The sequence below is a fragment of the Pinus tabuliformis genome, chromosome X (assembly GCF_031772625.1).
Source record: "Pinus tabuliformis cultivar Carrire ecotype Pingquan chromosome X, CPIR1, whole genome shotgun sequence".
NCBI lineage: Eukaryota > Viridiplantae > Streptophyta > Pinopsida > Pinales > Pinaceae > Pinus > Pinus tabuliformis.
Genome location: NC_142308.1, coordinates 540,929,941 through 540,953,095, shown reverse-complemented (window position 1 = coordinate 540,953,095; position 23,155 = coordinate 540,929,941). Strand labels below are relative to the sequence as shown.

Below are 23,155 nucleotides of genomic sequence, written 5' to 3'. Positions count from 1 at the left end.
GTGCCATTGCGTGTTTCTGGCAGAGCATGGAGTCAATTTTCTCATGGCATAGTTCAGGAGTGGCTTACCAAAGGACCAATGCCAATCTGTCCAGATAGGGCCTCGCATTTTAAAGTTCATTTTAAACAAATCTACTGAAGGAGCTATCTTCTGGAGATGCCAAATAGTGTCATTGTATCTGAAGAAATGAGAACTTCTCTGAGACTTCTCCCCCAATATGTTTTTACTACGAGAGAAATTTTCCTCCAATGAACCATCCACTCTTTGCAAACCCAGGAACCCTTCTGAAGCAATATTTTTCTTTAAGAAATCAAAATAAAACTTAGAAGACTCATCCCTTCCTGGATCCAATGGATATGTGCCCAGATCTAGCTCCATCTACCATTCAATACTGGTACCATAGGGTGTTTTTGATGGAGCAAGGAGTAGAGATTCTCCCTGGCATAGCTCAGGTGTGGCTTACCAAAGAACCAACACCAATCTCTCCAAATAGGGCCTAGCATTGGAAAGTTCATCTTAAACAAATCCACTGAGTGGTCATCTTCTAGGAATCCCAAATAGTCATTCTATCTAGTGAAATGAGAGCTTTCTGATGAGATTTCTGTGAGAGAAAATATTCTGAAGATGGACCCCAAACATGTTTTTACTGAGGGAAATCTGCCTCCACAGAACCATCCACTCTTTGCAAATCCAGGGACCTTTCTGAAGCAATCTTTTTCTTTAGGACATCAAAATAGAAGCCTCATCCCTTTCATGGATCCACTGGATATGTGCACAGAACCTGAAACCCCTAGCAGCTTGCTCCTATTTAATTCTGATCTTGGCTACCTCCTGTAGCACCGAGTTGTGGAGATCTTCCTCCAAAAAAAATCCTACCTACAAATCATTCTAATGTCCTCTACTAATAATGCTTATTTACGTCTCCTTCCAAACTGATATATCTCATGTTTTTAAATAGTGTCTGCATTATTGAAGAAATAATATAATATCTTGTCCTATAATATCTTGTCCAATAATTGTCGAGGGACTTCCCATACTTCTGCTTGTTAGCGACACCACTTTTGTCAGTGATTGTTGGAAACACTTGCATTTGCCGTAAATAACATAACTACATGTGAATGACACAATGTTATCACACTTTTAGCACGACTGGCATTAACACAATACAAAATCAAAGGAAGCTTGAGCCCCTCACTGCCTCACGGGTCAGAAGTCTATTTAAGCGAAGGCAACCAAAAAACTGTGAGACCTGAGATACAAAATGAACAACTTATTGCCTCTCACTATGAAAATTTCCATGGAACTCCAATTACTTCTATTAAACATATGGAAAACAAGCAAAAGAATGGCAACTTACAACCAGAAGGGCTTCTTACATTGAGAGCAGAGATATGAAGTACATATATTATAAATAAATTCAACCTTATCACTAAATATTTTCAGAAGCACCAGCTCTTCTAGACTATCTGTTATGGATTGCATTACAAATTTCAATTAAAATTTCCATTCTAAAAAAGGGGACTCACATATATGCTTTCAATAACAAACTGAGAATCGAAACAACAATTAAGTTGTGGTATAATCAACATGCTAAAAATAATGGCATGGTCATTTGAACAATTTGAACTTAAAATAATGCCTGCTGTGTTTCATTAACTGGCAGCCAAAACTCAATTATTGAACAGGTTCATAGCTTTTCAACATGGAAAACATCAGTGTAAAATCTCACACATGAGACTACAACTCTTTCAGTGTGCAGCTCCATTGAGAATATACAAATATTCAGCAGTATCAACACATTTACTTCCCATCCATAGTTGCAAACTATGATAAATGCACAAAAGCCTTCTTGCGCTGTTATTGCAAATACAGTTGTCAAATTTATTTATTAACCAAGACCACTCTACATGCATTGTGACATGTAAGGAGTGACATGGAAGCTTCTCAGATGGTATAGAAAAAAAATGGCAATTGAAGTATCAGTATACACGAGCTTTAGGAGGAAAAGTCTCCACCTCCTCATCCAAAGTGTTCAAATGGACTGGCCTGTATGCCAGACGAACCTTCCCATTTTCCCAATAACTGCAGGAAAACAATCTCCATCACTCAGCACATTTATTTACTACATATAATATTTTTCATCATAATTTTCAAAATCTTTTACAAATCCTATCCGAAACTACAAAATGCACTTGTATATTCAACATAAAAAAATTAAACTAGAATGTCAGTGATGTTTCTTTCATAGTTATGGTTTCAGTATAAAAAATCAGACATCTATGTTGCATGAAACACAGGTATGAGTACTTGGAACTGTAGAAAGAATAGAAGATAAGAAGAAAGCACAGAGGTTTAGGGTTTTGGAGAAGGCAGGAAAAGACGAAGAGCTGGTCAACAATACAGCAGATCCAGTTTCCTATCTTTGTTAAGGGATATGGATGGTAAACAAGCCAATGTTGTCACGGTTGGTGCCCTAGTGAAGAAGGATTTTAGAGTAAGCTCTCTACAGTTTTATTCAGCTATGCCTTCACACTTAACAAACATGTTAATTAAAAATGAGAAGACGAAGGTCCCAAGTATGAATGACAGGTCAGACAGATATAGGATCAATTTTAAAAGGATTAGATGGGGATATGTCTACCAGTCAGGTGGAGTTAACAGACCTTTCCAAAACATCAATAGAGGTGTTTGCGCTGTGGAATGACAAAGAGTCTGGAAGGATTGTTACCTTGGAGAACCTGGCTGTTCAGAAACTTGCAAAACATGGTCAAGGGGTTGAACAGGAAGATAGTTTGAAGGCGGGTAATCCCATACTCATTGAGGAAACTGGTCCACATTGTGGAGTAAAGGAAGAAGATAGCCCACAGTTCAGTCGAGGAAGGAAAGAAAAGAAGCATGTCAAGCTGTGGAAAGTTAGAACCAATCTAGTCTCGTCACTCTCAAGGGGAAATATCACCATGAGACAGGTGGTGGACCAGTCTAGTAAAACTTTGACAGGTAGGTTTCATGAAAGACTCATTTCTGAGAAGAACCTAGCCACATAAATTGGGAGTATGGAATCTTATGCTCAGTTATCTGCCTAGTTTACATACACTAGTGGAGGATGGTTGGCATTTCATTTTAATACAGAAGAAGATGTAGCAGTTATCCTGAAGGCGAGATGGTTTGGGGGGTCACTAGTTTTAATCTTGAAGAATGCGTGCCCAGATTTGACCCTAGATTGGAGAGGATTAGGATTTCCTTGCATCCAATCTGAGTAAATATTCCAGGATTACCGTTAGAGCTTTGGTCTATGGATATTTTTATAGCCACTGAAAATAGCCTTGGGACTATTTTAGAAGTTGAAGAACAGTCTAAAACTGATACCTCACATTTGGTGCCTGAATCCTGGTTGAGCTCGAATTGACAGAAGAACTGGCAGAGGATATCAAAATCGAGGTGGGGAGCAGGACACATGTAATGTTTGGATAATGTCATGCATCAAATACATAAAATCAGAAGTACACACCATGTACACCAATGTGAGCGTGGAGGACAAACCCAACATAAATAAAAGAGATGAGTTACAAAATAACTCCTCAAAAATAGGAGAAACTCCACCAAATAAACAAATACATTCATATATCCAAATCACATCTCCTCAATAATGACTATATGAGCTCTATATATAGACCTATTCACACACTGCACATGTGAACTCGATGACCATGTGAAGAAATAGAAACATAACTCTCTTGGTGCTTAAAAGATCAATAGTTAAATAAGATCTATGCTGCTTTAATTTATTATATATCTCTATAATTATTATGATTTCTTTTGTAGTTTTCTATTATTTTGCTGGCTTATCTTTTAATTTTTCATTTTGTTTGGATTTCAATTTTTTTTACTATTTAGTTTATTAATGTGATAATATGGACACATCTGCCTCAGCAGTAGATGCACCTTGCTAATCTTGGTGCAATGAGACAATCTACTTCTTAAGGAATAAGAAAAACACAACTCTCAACAATTGTTCTATGCCAAAATCACTTCACTACTAATTGCTTCTCTGTTGTTCAAATATTGCCTTTGCAAATCCAAAATCAAGTAGAGGTGGGGATGGAGTTGGATCATATTCACAACTTAATCACTCTCAAAGAAAATGTTTTTTACATGGCAAGCCATGCACCACTAGTGGAAGGGACCTCTAAAATGTTTCCAAATCAAAGCCAGTTCATAGATGACATCATGTCCTGGCCAATGGGAAAAAGAAAATGTTGTCCATTAGATCTACCTACCCAACAAAAATGACCACTTACAGACAACAACGAGCTCCAACATTGATGTTAACATATTATGTATAATGCAACTGATATACAGCATGTAGCAAATAATGTTAAGGTTTGTTAGGCAGTTCAACCACCATAAACATCTTAGGGTAGTAATAAGTGTTAAAATCTCTGTTCCAGAAACCTACGTAAATCAATTTCTTATGATTTCCCTACCAAAAAATTAATTTAGATTGAATTCTTCAGCCCATAAAATAAAATACACTTACCGGAAATTTATCTGGAAATAAAAAAATCAATGGAAGCTACAAGAAACCAATCTCCAAAATACATCGAAATTCTGGCCTTCAAATATCAGTTTTTTATCAGAACTACTCCAAACTTAGAAGGGCTCCTAAACTGGGAAAATAATCGACTAAGAAAAAAACAAAAATTACAGCAGAACTTAGATGTTTTGAATCCTGATACACCATACAACCTGTACAGCCTTGCCAAAACCTGTTGTAAAAACCCTGCTGTTATTGTTGAAATATGTCCCAAAAATATGTACAACTGCCCTTCTCTTTGGCTAGGTTGTATGGCCTGCTGAGGTTGACTCTGCTCCTGTTGTGTACAGCCCCTTCAATTTCTGAGAGCTGGGTTAATCTCCTTTTGTCACTCACATTGTTTCCTCTTTTCTCCTTTGGACTTGCACATTGAGTGAAAATCCTTTATCACTCTCTCACTTGTGTTTTTCTAACACTCTACATATCACTCTCTCTATGTCTTTTCCTTTCACATTGTCTTTCTTTTAAAACATTGAACTAATGAGCAAGTCTCCATAACCCTAATCTCTCAATGAGATTTACAATTGAGATTAAATTCCAATCGACGGTGGAGATTACATCTAAATCACTAATGTAAATACTTTACATTTTATTAGACGTTAATCAACTTAAAAATAAAAGACTCTTCGCTTTAATAACCAACTTTAATTCAAGTGAATTACAAAATATAAAGGACCTTTTCAGATGACTTCCACATGTTCGACACTAGACGTGTGTCGAAGTTCCTATCCAATGCTACAAACATCAACACTCCCTCTTAGTGAAGAGGGAACTTCTTGAAGAACCACTTGGGATTGGCTTTCCCTCTAATATCGGCACAATGTTGCACCCGTCATCCTCCATCGTGGCATTCCTCCAAACGTCATAGTTTGTTACTTCTTCAATGATGCTACCTATTAGTGCCATATAGTACGAAACTTCTTGGGAGGCTTGCTCCCCCTGACTATGCTCCTAGGACTTTCCACATGCTCCTGAGCATCTCTCAATGTTTGCATGAACCAACAAGGTCCATTGACAAAATTAGGAGTTGATCTCTCCTCATCTGAAGGTTGACTTCCTAAACTAGAAGTTGTTGATCTATACTCAACCTTTGGAGCTTCCTACTCCTCATCCTCAGTCATTGGTAGGGTCTCATGTGACTTCCTAGATGAAAGGTCCTCCTTGAACTTCCCCTCTTGGCTCACCACAGTCCTCCTCTATTTTGGAATGAAAATATTGTAAGCCTTTGAAATCTCTTGGTATCCCATAAGCATGCCCTTTATGTTGGTGGGTTCTATCATGGTCCTCTTCTTCCAATACATGTACATATACTAGACAAACAAAGACACGTAAGTAGCTAACATTTGGCTTCACACAAAAGAATGCTTCCACTAGTGTCTTAGTGAAGACCCTCGTTCTAGATGTAGATTGTCGTTTGGCATGCCTCTGCTCAAAGGAACATGGGCAAATCATGATCGTGGATCATGGTCTTAGCAACCCCTAAGATTGACCTATTCTTTCCCTCTACAACCCCATTTTGCTATGGGTTTGTATGATACTGACAACTCCCTCTTAATTTGTAACTCCTTGCAAAAATCCTTGAAGTCATTAGAGGTATACTCACCCTCATTGTGTTACCTTAGAACCTTGATCTTCTTCCTTGTATGGTTCTCCACAAGAGTCTTCAACTCCTGAAACTAACTAAAGACCTCATCCTTGGTCTTCATGAAGTAGATCCATGTCTTCCTAGAGAATCCATCAATAGAAGACACATAATACATGTCTTCCTATCCTAATGCTACAAACATCGACCCACATACATCCAAATGTATCAGATCCTAAATCTCCTTGGATCTATACTCGTTGCTTGGGAAAACAAGCTTGGTGTGCTTCCTAAGCACACACCCCCTGCTACGCAAAACTGAAGTCTAGAAGACCAATGAAAATATCCCTCAGATTTGGAAACAACCTATAATTCAAGTCCCCCATTGTCTCGTGCCACAACTCACACAGGTTGTCACTGCTATGAACCAAGGCTTGAACATGCACACCCCGTAACTTGTACAAATTCCCTCTCTAACCCCAATAACCTAAGATCTAAATCACCATATTCGTCCCCACCCCCCACGTGTCACGAATCTAGCATGCCAGACACCATTGATGTTGACATGTGTCTGATTTGTTGTTGGTGCATGTCTGCATCCGAATTTCAGGATTCGTTTCGGGAAGGAATCTGATTCGTGCTTAGCGAAAATCGCAATTTTTGGACACGTTCACCAAAAAGCGTCCATTGGACTTGATAAAAGCCGAAATTAGGCCGCATTTGTCCATTTTCATTCGTTGTTTGGGTGTTGTGGGACTGTGGGAGCGACCAACAAAGGAGATAAGAGTGTTTTGGAGGTGATTCAAGCTACAAGTAAGTGGATTTCCCTTCCATTTTTTGCTATTTTTGCTACAACAATATACCTGTCCATTTTGTTTACACACACGGCCTACAACAGTGCATTTTTTCTTTAGTGTTACAGCATTCATGGCTCAACCAAGGCCAACAGGGAAGGGTCAAAAGAAGAGGAAGAGGGCAACAAGGAAGGGGCAAAGAAGAGGAAGAATGCCTCTATTAGTAATGCACCACCCCCCCCCCACTCTTTCAATTTCATCGGAGTCTACCAGTCCAGGGCAAAGGCAATGGTATATGTGCACACCAACCATCATCTTATTTACAGGTAAAGGGAGGAGTGGTTGAAGCGAAAGATAATGATGTCACTTTCGATGATGATGATACTCTTGAGGGATCATCCTCCACACCAGCAAATTCAGAGATTACAATGGATACAGAGAAGGAAGATGCATAAGAGAGCAGTGGTGGTATTGATGTTGATTTTGATGTTGATGAGTTATAGGCATAGCTACCCTATTGGCAGCAGCCCATGAGATTCTTCTTTCATGTTCTACAATTTTGGGTTCTAGTGTCTACCTTGTTTTGTATTTGCTATTTTCCATTGGCATTCTTAGTCAAGAGTCCTCAAGACTCAGTAACTACGTAATAAATTTTGATTTTGACGACTTAATGAGAAAATTGCAGTTTACTTAATGACATGTGTCCTCCATGTCATGTTCTGAGGGGTCACCATGTCCCGTGTCGAACTCTCCTATTTGTGTGTTCTATGTGTCTCGTGTCCTCGTGTCAGGAGACTTAGCCTGAGATCCTTTCGCTCCCATACATGCTTTCCCTTTACGGTAATCCACAACGAAATGCTTATCTTCCATGACTGCGACTACAAGTAGGTTTTTCTTCAACCCTGAAACATACAACACATCCTTTACTTCCAACAAGCTGCTTGACTCAAGCCCTTTTATTGCATGCATAGCATCATTACCAAGCTCCACATGTACTCTTGAGTCCTACTTTGTCAAACTAGTAAACAATGATATCACGAGATGCACCATTGTCCACATACTATGCACTCTTAGAAACTATGTTGGTAGGAATGTACGAAACAAATGAGATATCCTTCTCAAATTTCATACCAAACTTGCTTATCCGAGTTTTTGTTGAGGTTGCTATTACCTGATGTTATGACTTCCCGTCACCCTTCTTCCTCTTTGGACATTGTGATGCATAGTGACCATGCTTGTGACATATGAAACACTTGATTTTGCTCAAGTCTTTCTTCCCCGACTGTGAGTCTGCCTCCTCACTCTTTCCTTCACTAGAACCCTTTCCTTTGCCCTTCCTTGTCTCACTGATAAGGAACAAGTTCTCTTCACCTTCCCACCTATTGGCTTTAGACTCCTCCCGAATCTCTTCCTAGACACAATTGCCCCAAATCCTCTCAAAAGTGGAAAGATTCTACCCTACACAGAAACCCTTGACAAATGGTTCCTAAGGCTTTGAGAATCCATTAAATTTTGTATTTACTGATTCTGCATCAAACACAGCCTCCTCAACTGTTATAAGTCGATCATGGACCTGAGTGATTTTCATGAGGTAATTAATAGTTGAATTTGATCTAGACATCTACGTAGATATGAGCTTATTCCTTATTATCATCTTTATGTTAATGCTCTCGCCCTAGTAGAGACTTACTAGGGTGTCGAACATCACCTTGGCCATTTTCTTCTCCAACAAACAACGAATCAAATGATCTTTCACTACATCCAAGATTACCTGCATCAATTTGATCTACTTCTTCTCATAAGTTGCCAATTTTTGTGGATCAGTCAAAGAAGGAACTACTTTGTTAACAATCTCCCAAAATTATTTTCCTTCAAAAGCGAAGAAACTCTTGCATTCCAAGGAAAGAAGTTTGTAGCTCCAACCAATTTGTCTTCAAACCTGAGACTAGTTGCTGTCATATTCCAAATATAAACAAAACTAGCATACAAATGTGCTTATTCCTTCAAGCACCCAATAAAAATAATTGTTGGTCCCCAAATCTGCTAGATCTGCCTATTCTATACAAAGATATGCATTAGATTTGTCTGTTGGCCACTCAAATATCTGCACTAGATTTGTCTGTTGGCCACTCAAATCTGCAACAACTCCCTGTTGCAAACCCAGATCTGCACTAGATCTATTTGTTGGTCACTCAAATTTGCAAGATCTACTTGTATAACCAGATCTACACTAGATTTGTTTGTTGGTCACTCAGATCTGCAAGATTTGCTTGTTGTATACTTAGATCAACACTAGATCTGTCAGTTGGACATTCAAATCTCCAAGATCTAATTTCTGTATACCCAGATATGTACTAGATTTGTTTGTTGGAAACTCAGATCTGCAACTATAGCCTTTAGCTTTGTTGTTGTAACCTTCAGATTTATTGTTGTAGCTACTTGGAAATCAACTTCTCCCAAAAATCAGATTTTGGTACCATGTTAAAACCTCTATTCTAGCAACCTAAGCAAATTAATTCCTTGTGATTTCCTTACTGAAAAATTAATTTAGATTGTATTATTAGCTCGTAGAATAAAACACTTCATAGAAATTCAACTGGAAATAAAAAATCAATATAAGCTATAGGAAACCAATCTCCAAAATAGACACAAAGAAAAAATAAAAATAAAAAAATTCCCTCCAAATATCAGCTTTTCAATAAAATTACTCTAAAAGCTTACAAGGGCTCCCAAACTGGGAAAATATCCCACTGAGAAAACCAGTAAAAATTCCAGCAAAACCTTGCTATTTTGGTGCACCATACAACCTGTATGGCCCTGCCAAAAACTGTTGTAGAAACCCTCTTGTTACTGCTGAAATTTGTCCCAAAAAACTGTATAGTCACCCTTCTCTTTTGTTGGGTTGTACAGCTTCTTGTAATTGCCTCTGCACCTCCTATGTACAACCCCTTCAAATTCTGAGAGTTGGGTTAATCTTTGTTACTCACATTGTTTCCTATTTTCTCCTTTGGACTTGCACTAAGTGAAAACCCCATATCACTCTCTCACTTTGTGTTTTTCTAACATTGTCTATGCATCACACTCTATTTCTTTTCCTTTCATTTTGTCTTTATTTTATATCACTGAGTTAATAACCAAGTCTCCATAGCCCTAATCTTTCAATGAGATTGACGATTGAGATTAAATCCAATCGAAAATGGAGATTATATCTAAATCACTAATGTAAATACTTCACATTTTATTAAACACTAAACAACTCACTAATAAAAGACTCTTCACTTTCACAATTAGCTTTAATCAAAGTGAATAACAAAATAGAAAAGACTTGTTGCCACATAATGTAGCATGCCTTGCATAGGGAAACCCTACAAGGTATAAACTAGACAAAGGGGCAACAATGGGGTAGTAGCTGTTAAAATTGGCAACTATGGCCAACTTCCACCTTAGGACAACTCATATGATGGAGATGATTATTGCATTGGATACCTCTTTCTGAGAGGTACAATTTTGATATCAAGATCATCTAATTCTGACAAGCAGAAATGGAATTTTGAATTTATTCTCTCATGGTCAAATTGTCAAGGTCGACCCCAGTCAAATGTAGGCTCATAGAAGCCCAAATGGATGTGTCTCCTCACCCTTAACAAATTGTATAAATAGGAGTGACCCTTCTCTCATTTGGACATCACTCAACTCATCACATCATCTTCTCTCTCCCCTCTTGATTGGTTCATAGTTCTTGGAGGCTCTCTTCCTCGCACGTGTGGAAGGAAGACAGATTTCTGGACTGGTTTTGGAGGCCGAAAATTCCAGAGAATAGGGCAGCGGTGACCAGAGTTGACTTGGGCACTTTGACCATGCATTGACTTTTGTTTTGGGGGCATAATTTTGATCTCTGCAGGCCACATTGTTTAGCATGATTTTCGAGATGATCGGGACTGTTTGACCATGTTGACTTCAGCATTGACTTTCTGGTTTGACTGCAGAAATAACAGCAAGGTTTGACTGGGTTGACCAAACTGTTTTGAGTTGACTTTGAACTTCTTTGGAGGCTGCATTCTTCTGCTGTTGACCAAGCTGATTGGAGGATGATTTGGGGCAGCTTTGACCACCATTGACTTTCTGGTTAGGGCTGCATTGACTGCTGATTTGGCAGATCTGTTTTGGGTTTGTATTTCTGATATTTGTACTCTCTCTCTCTGCTGAACTATTGAGGAAAATAAGAAGATTTGATCAAAGGGTTTCCCCACATTGGGGTTGTCCCTAGCATCCGCCACATCTTTTGTCCTCTTGTTTTCTGCATATGATTTTACGTTCTATCTGCATTTACTGTCAATGTTTGTAAGTTAATGTGATTGCTACTGGATATAATTGGAAATTGTCATTGGGCTGCTAAAGGAACATTGAAGTAAATTGTGCTTAAGCATAGAACATACCATTGTTATCAAAAATTAACATGGTATCAGAGCTCAGGTGAAGACAAAGCCCAAGCAAGAGTGAAGCAAAGCAATCACTAAGAGAAGTTGTTGGACAAGGACTTGGAATTAGTCCCAATGACTACTACATCTTTCTTCAAATCCGAGGACAAGCTTAAGGACAAGTCCGACTATCATGCATGGAAGATGACTTTGGATTTGACATTAGAAGAAAATGATGCCATGGACTATGTTAAAGGAAGAATAGCAGAACCTCCATCAAATGCTTCCGTTGCTACACAAACCAAGTACAAGAAAGGTGAGGTTAAAGCTAAGAAGATTATTGTTGATTTCATTCATAAGCCTTTGGTTGCCTATATTTCTGATTTGGAAACATCTAAGGAGATGTATGAAAAGCTGGTTGGAATGTTCAAAGTAAACAAACGCAAATCAAATTCTCTTTCTCAAGAACAAGTTGAAAGATATCAAGATGGATAGAGGAGAATCCATTCAATCCCATTTCATGAGGATTGTCAAGATCAAGAATGATCTCCTATCTATAGGTGAAATCACTAGTGACCGGGAACTCTCTCTTATTGCACTTGGGGACCTTACAAGAGATTGGTATGTGTTCAACACTACCATTCTCAACAATGACAAGATTCCGGAATTTGATGAACTATTGGCCAGATGCACTCAAGAAGAAATAAGGATGATGGAAAGAGACAAGCCCTCATATGGAAACAATCCTACCACCTTCTCTGCTCATTGTAAGAGAAGGAACAATGTTGGTCCAAGGAATCAAGGACAAGGATTCAAGTCGGGATTCAAAGAAAGAAGAAAAGGAAGGTGCTTCAATTGTAACAGGTTTGGCCACTTTGCTAGAGAGTGTCCTCACAAGAAGGATACTCAAAGAGATGATGACAACAATGACAACAAAAACTTCAAGGGCAATGGCAATCAAAGGAACAACAGGTTCAATAACAAAAAAAAGAGGAATGCTCTTGCTGCACGAAATGGAGGTGGTCGTCCTCCCAAGAAGTCGAGAAACTCCAGGTATGATGAAGTTAATGTTGTAAAGCAAAAAGAATTTTATCTTATTTTTGCCCTCTCCACCGCCTCTCCTCTAGATACATTGGACCATTGGTTGATTGATAGTGGTGCCTCAAGGCACTTCACTGGGTACAAGGAGACCCTCTCTAACTTGGTTGAAAAGAAGACAAATATGGAGATTATACTTGGGGATAATGCCACTTATCCGGTGAAAGGAACTGGGACCATTACTCTTCACGTAAATCAAGGTCAAACCCTTCACCTATAAGAAGTGCTATATGTACCTGACTTGAAAAAGAACTTGGTTTCTATTTTGTGATGGAAGACAAAGGTTTTAAGGTGTCATTCATTGATGGGAAGGTTCGTCTTTGGCAAAGGAATCCAAGAGATGCATTCACTCTAGGATTCAGGGTTGAAGGCCTTTATCAGGTTAGAGGAAGTCTGTTGGGAGCAATGACTTGCGATACTTCTCTTCAATCTCAATTATGGCACCAAATATTTGCTCACCTTCATTTTAAATCCTTACCCGATGTAAGGAAGATGGTCACAGGGATGCCAGAATTCAACTTGAATCATGAAGGTGTTTGTCAGGGATGTGAAGTTGGAAAACATACAAGGGGACCATTCCCTGCAAGTGGGACTCAAACGACTGATATTCTTCAATTGGTCCATCCTGATCTATCATGTATGTTGCCCATGACATCTTTGGGTGGATATTTGTATTATGTTATTTCTATGGATAACTTCTCTCGCAAGAGATGTATCTATTTCTTAAAGAAGAAGAATGAAGTATTCAAATGGTTCCTCTCCTTCAAAGCCTTGGTTGAGAATCAAACAAGGAAGAAGATCAAAATTCTGAGGACTGATAATGGGACAGAATATTAGTCTAATGAAATCAAAGACAATTGTAGAGAAGCTATCATTAAGAGGGAGACTACAATCGCTTATACTCCTGAACAAAATGGTGTTGCCGAAAGGAAGAATCGTACTATCATAGAAGCCACCCGGTTATGCTTCATGATCAAGGTCTTCCGAAGTTCTTATGGGGAGAAGTTGCCAACACCGTTGTGTATGTCCAAAACTGTTAAGTTTAGGTATGTTCTATGCTTAGAGCAATTTATTTCAATTTTCATAGTTAGCTCACATCAGCATTAAAGTAAATTGCAGATAGAACATAAACATAAATCGCAGGAGACAGGCCAAGACAAGAGGAAACAAGATGTGGCGCTAGCCAGGGATAAACCCCAATGTGGGGAAACCCTTGATCAATTCTTCTTATATGTTCTTCAATAGTTCAGCAGAGAGAGAGAGATAGTACATTTACAATAGAAGTCAACACCTTGACTTATCTAGATAAGAGCATAGATCATCTCTAAGAAGATGATACATGAAATCAGTTGAAGACATGTTGCTTCAACTGATTCTCCAAGGTGACTCCTTTACCTATCATTGTGCTGCATGCTGCACCATGCTGCACCCATCATCACAATGTTGGACCTTATGACCATGCTATACACATCGTATTGTTGCACCTTATGCTGCATTGTTGTCCTAGTGTTTAGCACTGTTGTACCTTGTGCCACTGTTGCACCATGTTGTCACCCATGTGCTTGTTGCACCATTGCTGCTACGTATACTTGTTGCACCAAGTACCATATTGTTGTCCCATGCACCTTGGCAGCACCATGTCACCTTGTCGTCCCATGCATCTTGGCAGCATTATGTCACCTTGTTGTCCCATGCATTTTGGCAGCATTATGCCTTGTTGTCCCATGCATCTTGGCAGCATTATGTCACCTTGTTGTCCCATGCATCTTGGCATCATTATGTCTTGTTGTCTCATGCATATAGGCAGCATTATGTCTTTTTATCCCATGCATCTTGGCAGCATTATGTCACCTTGTTGTCCCATGCATATAGGCAGCATTATGTCTTGTTGTCCCATGCATCTTGGCAGCATTATGTCTTGTTGTCCAATGCACCATACTATTATGTACAGCCACCAATTTGGCTCCCACGAACTGCCCAACAATCTGGTCCAAACCGATCCTCAACACCTACAAGAAATTTCATAGACAACATACCTTAGCTCACTGTTTTGAGTTCTGATTTGTTTGCTGCAACTTAGGTCTGGTTAGGGCATATCACAGTGTCTTTGCCAGCCTCCTTTTCCACCCAGATTTGCTCCAAGGTGATGCAGCTACCCTTCCTTGTGGGGATGAGACCCTTCACAATAATCCTGGGCAGTTATAGCCTTTACAAGGTCCACGACCTGCCCTCACAACAAGCTTCCATAGATTTGTAGCAAACTAGTTAAGGGTTTGCCCGTCATCTAAACAGTTGATATGGCTGCCCTTCCTTGCAATAATTCGGTCACCTGAGATGGCCTAAGACAACCCTTCAAACCTTCGCTGGAATGTTGCCTTAGTTGCGGCTAAAACAGAGAATGTTTAGGGTGGTTGAACAATGTTTAGGGCAGCTTTGATCTGGACAACGTATAGCCTTGTGTCCACCATAAGAGTTGCCCTCCATGTAAGCTACCACATCAGGACGTAGAGCCTTCTCTTCATTGCCTGCATCTAGATCTAGGGCATGCCTTCTCTATGACAATGTTGAGCTAGGGCATCCTCTCCTTAGGGCTGTGTAGATTCCTAGGATCTCTTCCTCCCAGTAAAAGACCCAAAGACAAGTGGAGAGGAAGAGAACACAAGAAGTGTGTGTGAGAAATGACTCTCAAGTCATCTCCTTTTATACTAAAACGTTGAGCACATGTGGGGTTTATTTGGTTGCTGGCTGACCTTGACGAATTGTCTTATAACACAAATAAATTCATAACTTCATGAATAGTTATCGGAATCGGATGATCTTTAGATCAATCCTACACCTCTCGATGAGAGGGGTCCAGGAAAAATATCAGCTGCCATAAATAAAATGACTCACATGGAGTTTGGCCCTAGTTGCCAATTTTAACACTCCCTCTCAACTAGGGAGAACTCCATCCGCTAATCCATATGTCCGACTGTATTATCTCTGCCATCAGTGCTCTGCTCTACTGAGCTCTGTTTTGCCCTGCTCTGCTCTACTCTGCTATGTTGAGCTCTGCTCTACTCTGCTAAGCTCTGCTCTGCTGAATCATGAAGAAGAAGAATTGATCGAGAATGTCTCATACCATTCTCTACTAACCCGAAGTCAGTTTTATTGATCCCAAATCAATATCACAAGAGAGTGTCTCAAACCACTCATACTGATCATAGATCAGTTTCATTGATCCCAAATCAATGGAGGTCATCCTAGCATAGGGAGTGCGGTAGATACAATGATGTGTCCATCGATAGTACTACTGGTCCCTAACCCCATTTCCCTGCTCATTGATCAGATGAGAGGTACTTCCCATGAGTCCAGACTGCATGGGTAGGATGCCTCGACACGAGAACTAATCATCCTATCCACAGGAGAACGAATCATCCTATCCAACAGTCGCCACAAGAGATAGATAAGATAAGATAAGATAATTTTATTAATGTCCAACAAATGACCAAAATAGATCAACGTGACTGTCGGTTACAATTGTTACATCATGCCAAGCCGGTGGACCAAACAATCCCCTTTAACATTTCTTTTAAAAAGCAGAAAGTACATCTATAATCTAAGTAAATGTAAATGTAGAAGCTAGAAGCTCTCGGCTTCGAAACAAAGCACTGCGATGAAGCAAAGAAGGAGAAGAAGAAGAAGGAAAAAGGGAGGAAGGAGTCTCCTGCCCAATTCGTACTCCTAACATTAGAGGTCGAGAGAAGAAAACTGAGAGAAGCTTGTCAAAGTCTGTTGTCCTATAGGCATACTGGGTTGTCGTTGTTGTCGCCTGGAGTTTCTAGGGTGCCTCCCAGGGGTGGATCCAATCCTGGAGCACTAGTGCAGTCTGGTGGGTCGGCCCCCCCAGGACCACACTGATCTGGTCTCAGTGTCTGTGGGTCGGTCAATGGTTTTTTTGGTGCCCTGCGCTGATGGTAGCGCCCTAAAGAAGTCTGTGATCTTCTGCGTGGTGTCCAATCTGGTGGGGGGTTGAAGAAAACAGGCCTGAAGTCTGAAGGCCTCTTGGAGATAAAGTGCAAGGCATCTCTAATCAACATATCTGAGGAAGCTAGTCAAAGTTTGAGAAGACTGAAGAGACAATGGAAACGACCTCGAATCTCGTAGTAAGCAGGGCATCCGAAGATGAAGTGTGTCTCTGTCTCTATCTCCTGTAAGTGACAGAGCTGGCAAATCCTATCTGCCCTATCGATGTGGTGATCTGTCTCCACCCAAAGTCTGTGAGACCCAACTCTGAGTTGCCCAAGGGGGATTCTAAGAGCGTGCATCCAATGCTGGAACGTGTACTGGGGTCTGATGATGAGCCCATCCCTACTCTCCAGGCAATGCTCCGCGTAGAAGGCCATTTTTGGACGCAACCCATTGGGAGGATTGGTCCATGTAGTCTAAATGTTCCGTATGTAAATATCCTCCTTAATGAATCATCCTAGCCCACAGAAGAACTAATCATCCTGTCCCACAGTCGCCACAGGAGAACTAATCATCCTGTCCCACAGTCGCCACAGGAGAACTAATCATCCTGGCCCATAGGAGAACTAACCATTCTATCCCACAGTCGCCACAGGAGAACTAATCATCTTGGCACACAAGAGAACTAATCATCCTGTCCCACAGTCGCCATGGGGTGTCATAGGGGAAGGTTGAACCTTTCACCCTATACATAGCGCACCACCAGGGGAGGGTGAGTCGCCATGTGGTCGCATGTCGCTCCAAGAAGTACCCTGCGCCCCCCTGGAGCTCCCAGAGCTCAATCATACATCATGCAGGACCCTTATAAGAAAGTCTCTCAACGACTCCAAGTCGTTCGGGAGAGTCACAAATTTGACCTTTCCCTAGGGCTTTGACAGAATGTCTACGACCTGTACATCAGTCTCAATGTGATGGAGGCTCCTTGCTCATCGACATACCATATCCCATATAAGGTAGTATCTGATGTCTATATGTTGGAGCAATTATAGAATACGAGATTCCTCAACAATCAAATCCCCTCCTAGTTGACACAGAGGATTACGGTGGTATCCATCATGTGTACAAATAGCTCGCTGAAGAGCTTCCACAACCAGGCAGCTTCACACGAGATCATACTCGTAGCTATGTATTCGGTCTCAGCGGTGCTTATAGCAACCAACTTCTACTTCCTGCTTATCCATGATATCAAAGCAAAATCCAAAGAGAACCAACACTCAGAAGTGCTCTTGCAATCCTCCACATTGCCTGCCCAGTCAGCATTCGAATAATCATGCAGCGTCACATTTCCGGCAGTGTATCTCAATTCATGATAGATTGTGCCCCGAAGATAACTTAGAAGATTCTTGGCACCAATCCAGTGAGGCTCAACTATATATGAGCTCATCATGCTAACTGCAAAACATATGTCCGGACGGAAGTTCACCAAGAACATCAATGCGAATGAGTTTATGAAACTCAGAGGCATTTCCCAAATCTGGTCCGACATCACTACCATATAACTTTTGAAAGTTACGATCGTCGAGGTAGTCACAGGCTTGCAATTTATCATTCCACACCCCGATTCCAACTCCCTCTTACTTCTGCAAATAAGAGGGTCTGCACCTATCAAAAATAGGTCGTCCTCATAAGGTGTTGGTATGAGAGGTCTATCATCCACAACCTTCAAGTTATGGTTTGGATCGGTTTCACTCCTAGTGAATCTCAACTTCATCAGACAGCTAGCAATCCTCTCATACTATGCCCCGGGTGTTTTGCTTCAAGCCATAGAGGGCTTTCTTCCACCTGTATACATGAGATTCCCGATCATGAATCTCAAACTCCTTAGGTTGTTCCAAACTTGTGGACCTACTGCATGAGGGGAAAGGTCCCCTTGTAATATTTTCCTTCAGTACATCTCAGACATTTACCTTCACGCTCTTCTTGAATTCAAGCATCCCTGTCACCATCTGACTCACATCGGGTAGGGCCCCATAGGTAGACCTCCGGTGTTATAGATGTGATAAGTCAATTGACATGATCCCCATTGGACCATCCTGCAACTTGATACAAATTGCTAACCCTGAACCCATGAGAAAAAGCATCTTTGAAAATTCTATTTTTAAACATGTACCTTTCCATCGATGAATACCACCCTGAAACCTTTGACTTTCATTTCCGAGATGGACACCAGGTTCTTCTTGCGATTAGTTACATAAAAGAGACTCTTGTAAATGAATAGAGTTACACTCATTCAGTTGAGGAGTAACATTCCCTACACCCTTTCTGAGATAGGTGGCATCAACTCCAAGTATAATCCCACGATGTTTCTATCTCTACAAAATTCGAGAGAGCACCCTTCTATCCGATGAGGTGCCTTGAAGCACTACGATCAATAAGTCAGATTCCCAAAGAATTTGAAGGAGAGGGCCAATACAAGATAACGCTTCTTTACCTTATCAAGAACAACATTTGATTCGTCATACCTAGGGTTCCTTGCTTTCTCTGAAGAGTCAGTGGTTTCCTTGATGACCTGCATTATCTGTCATTCCTTGGATCATTGAAGATGTCCCTCGAATGATTGTTATCATCATCAAGTGATGTGTCCCTACCTCAGACACTCCTTCGCATAATGGTCGAACTTAATACAACCAAGGCATTTGCCTTTCCTTCCACCCTTAGATCCGGACTTCCCATTGAAGTGATCTTTAGGTAAGGCCATCAGAAGCTTCCGCTGTGCCATTCTGATAATATTCTCTGCTTTGACTTCACCCTTGGTGAATTTGAAGAGGGATGAGAAATCCATTGATCCTTTTTTCCTTTCCCAACTGTCTTCGGTGATTGCTCTTTCACTCTTGCTTGGGCATTGTCTTCACCTTCGCTCCGATACCATGTTAAGTTTAGGTATGTTCTATGCTTAGAGCAATTTATTTCAATTTTCATAGTTAGCTCCCAGCATTAAAGTAAATTGTAGATAGAACATAAACATAAATCGCAGGAGACAAGCCAAGACAAGAGGACACAAGATGTGGTGCTACCCAGGGATAAACCCCAATGTGGCGAAACCCTTGATCAATTCTTCTTATATGTTCTTCAATAGTTCAATAGAGAGAGAGAGAGAGAGTACATTTACAACAGAAGTCAACAATTTGACTTATCTAGATAAGAGCATAGATCATCTCTAAGAAGATGATACATGAGATCAGTTCAAGACATGTTGCTTCAACTGATTCTCCAAGGTGACTCCTTCACCTATCATTGTGTTGCATGTTGCACCATGCTGCACCCATCATCACAATGTTGGACCTCATGACCATGTTGTACACATCATACTACTGCACCTTATGTTGCATTGTTGTCCCAGTGTTTAGCATTGTTGTACCTTGTGCCACTGCTGCACCATGTTGTCACCCATGTGCTTGTTGCACCATGTTGCCACCCATGTGCTTGCTGCGCCAAGTACCATACTGTTGTCCCATGCATCTTGGCAACACTATGTCACCTTGTCGTCCCATGCATCTTGGTAGCATTATGTCACCTTGTTGTCCCATGCATCTTGGCAGCATTATGTCTTATTGTCCCATGCATCTTGGCAGCATTATGTCACCTTGTTGTCCCCACTGTTTTCAAAACCGTTTTTGAAAACCGGTTACCGGTCTAACCGGCCGGTTAGCAAGGGCGCCGGTCTAACCGGCCGGTTAGCAAGGGCGCCGGTCTAACCGGCCGGTTAGCAAGGGCGCCGGTCTAAACCGGCAAAAAAACCCGGTTCAATCGCCCATTTCACTAAAATTTGCCCTAAACCGGTGCTAATCGGCTTGTTTAGGACGGAACCGGCCGGTTTTGTATCAAACCAGTCGGTTCCGTCCTAAACCGGCCGGTTAGAGGCATGCCCACCATGTAATGCAAAAAGTGTATGCGGACTGTGTTTTAGGGATTTTGGGGGGAAACTAAGGGTGTTTTCCCTCCAAAAACACCCTCTCCAAGCCTTTAAGAGGCCCCTCTCACTCTCATTTGTCTCACACAACTGTTTTGGAGTGTTTGTGAGTGTTTGTGAGCTTGGAGAGTTGAGTTTTTGGCATTTGCTGAAGTAGTCATCTTGGAGTTGGAGTTGGAGCTATTTTGGAGATAGTGTGTAGCTGTCAGTGGAGTTGCCATCTTCAAGAGGAGGCTAAGGAAGCTAGTTTGCATTTCCAGGTAAGGATTTGCACTTGCAAATTCCTTATTTGACTGTTGTCCATGAATTAATTTTTTTTTGTGTTATAAACTTCTCACTTCTATGATCTACCATCCAGGGAGTCATCATGCCTCCAAAAGCCAGAGATACTGCATGGGCTCATTGTGATATGATTGATGGCAAAATGATCTGCAAATATTGCCAAAAATCCATTCAAGGAGGGGGTATTAACAAGTTCAAGCAACACTTGGCTGGGATAGGAGACCATGTAAAGCCATGTGGAGCACCAAATGAAATAATAGGGCATATTAGGGCAGAATACCTTCAGAAGTTTGAGACTCAAGTCACTGAACCAATAGAGAAGTTTGTGACTGCAAAGTTTGGGAGTCGAGACTCAACCAACTGAGTTTGATCATGATCACTGAGACTCATGAGAAGTTTCAACTTCAAGTGATAATGTTGATTACTATTATAGTATTACTATTATCATATATGTAGAGTCTATACTGAAGTCTTGTAGTAGGCCACTGGCCCCATAGTTTGTAGGCTTTGTTTTTGCACTCTAGAGGCCATTTAGAGCCTCATTGCTCATGTATTTTGTCAATGATATGTATTGCACTCGGTGCCATTTTGATATATTCACCTTTACATGGTATATAAATGAGCAATCTTTGCATATTTTGTCTCTATTGGCTTGGAATCATGCTTTTAAATCTTAAAAATAGTTTTTTTCATTAAAAAATAATTATTTAATGTATTTTTCTAAAACCGATTCGTTTAGACCAAACCAGTCCCAGTTAGACCGGTTCCGGTAGGTAAACCGGTTCATTAGGTGGACCGGTCCGGTCACGGGTTCCGATTTTAAAAACATTGGTTGTCCCATGTATATTGGCAGCGTTATGTTTTGTTGTCCCATGCATCTTGGCAACATTATGTCACCTTGTTGTCCCATGCATATTGGCAGCATTATGTACGTTGTCCCATGCATCTTGGCAGCATTATGTCTTGTTGTCCCATGCACCATACTATTATGTACAACCACCAATTTGGCTCCCACAGACTGCCCAACAATCTGGTCCAAACTGATCCTCAACACCTACAAGAAATGTCATAGACAACATACCTTAGCTCACTGTTTTGAGGTCTGATTTGTTTGCTGCAACTTAGGTCTGGTTAGGGCATATCACAGTGTCTTTGCCAGCCTTCTTTTCTGCCCAGATTTGCTCCAAGGTGATGCAGCTGCCCTTCCTTGTGGGGATGAGACCCTTCACAATAATCATGGGCGGTTCTAGCCTTTACAAGGTCCACGGCCTGCCCTCACAGCAAGCTTCCATAGATTTGCAGCAAATTGGTTAAGGGTTTGCCCATCCTCTAAACAGTTGATGCGGCTGCCCTTCCTTGCAATAATTCGGTCACCTGAGATGGCCTAAGACAACCCTTCAAACCTTTGCTGGAATTCTACCTTAGTTGTGGCTAAAACAAAGAATGTTTAGGGTGGCTGAACAACGTTTAGGGCAGCTTTAATCTAGACAGCGTATAGCCTTGTGTCCACCATAAGAGTTTCCCTCCATGTAAGCTACCACATTAGGACGTAGAGCCTTCTCTTCATTGCCTGCATCTAGATCTAGGGCATGCCTTCTCTATGACAGCATTGAGCTAGGGCATCCTCTCCTTAGGGCTGCGTAGATTCTTAGGATCTCTTCCTCCCACCAAAAACCCAAAGACAAGTGGAGAGGAAGAGAACACAACAAATGTGTGTGAGAAATGACTCTCAAGTCATCTCCTTTTATACTAAAACGTTGAGCACATGTGGGGTTTATTTGGTTGCTAGCCGACCTTGACGAATTGTCTTATAACACAAGTAAATTCATAACTTCATGAACAATTATCGGAATCGGATAATCTTTAAATCAATCCTACACCTCTCGTTGAGAGGGATCCAGGAAAAATATCAGCTGCCATAAATAAGATGACCCACATGGAGTTTGGCCCTAGTTGCCAATTTTAACAAAAACTGATGCCCACATCAAGCTTTGGACTTCAAGACACCAGAGGAAGTATTCACCGATAAGAAACCTGATGTTTCTCATTTTAGAATTTTTGGTTGTCCCGTATACTTTCATGTAACAAAAGAGAAAAGAAACAAACAAGATGCATCTGGGAAGAAAGGAATGTTTGTGGGCTACAGTGAAACTTCAAAGGCATATAGAATCTATGTGCCTGGTCAAAGGGAAGCGGAATTAAGTCATGATGTCACTTTCGATGAAGATTATGCTCTTAGGAAGATTCAAGATCTTCCTATTCCTAGGAAGGCCAATGACGTGCCAATGCAGAAAAGTAGGATGAAACTTCGTCCAATGAACTGATGCTCGATGTTGAAGGTCTGATGGATCCTATTGATCCACCTCCTAGTGAGCCCTCTACTTCAAGGAAAAGGTCTTTATGGTTCAAAGATACTCTTGAAGATGCCAAGAAATACAATGCACCAAGGGGGACATTTCATGAAAGCAA

The 23,155-nt window shown here is 40.8% G+C and overlaps 1 protein-coding gene across 1 annotated transcript in view; it reads right to left on the bottom strand.

Moving 5' to 3' along the window:
* Nucleotides 1-1,627: 1,627 nt before the first annotated feature.
* Nucleotides 1,628-23,155, bottom strand: part of LOC149141122 (succinate dehydrogenase [ubiquinone] flavoprotein subunit, mitochondrial) — a 76,379-nt gene continuing 54,851 nt past the window's right edge. Inside the window, exon 16 of the mRNA XM_089446297.1 lies at nucleotides 1,628-2,082. Coding sequence (XP_089302423.1) covers nucleotides 1,980-2,082 — 103 coding nt within the window. The 3' untranslated portion in view covers nucleotides 1,628-1,979. The remainder of the gene's footprint in view (nucleotides 2,083-23,155) is intronic.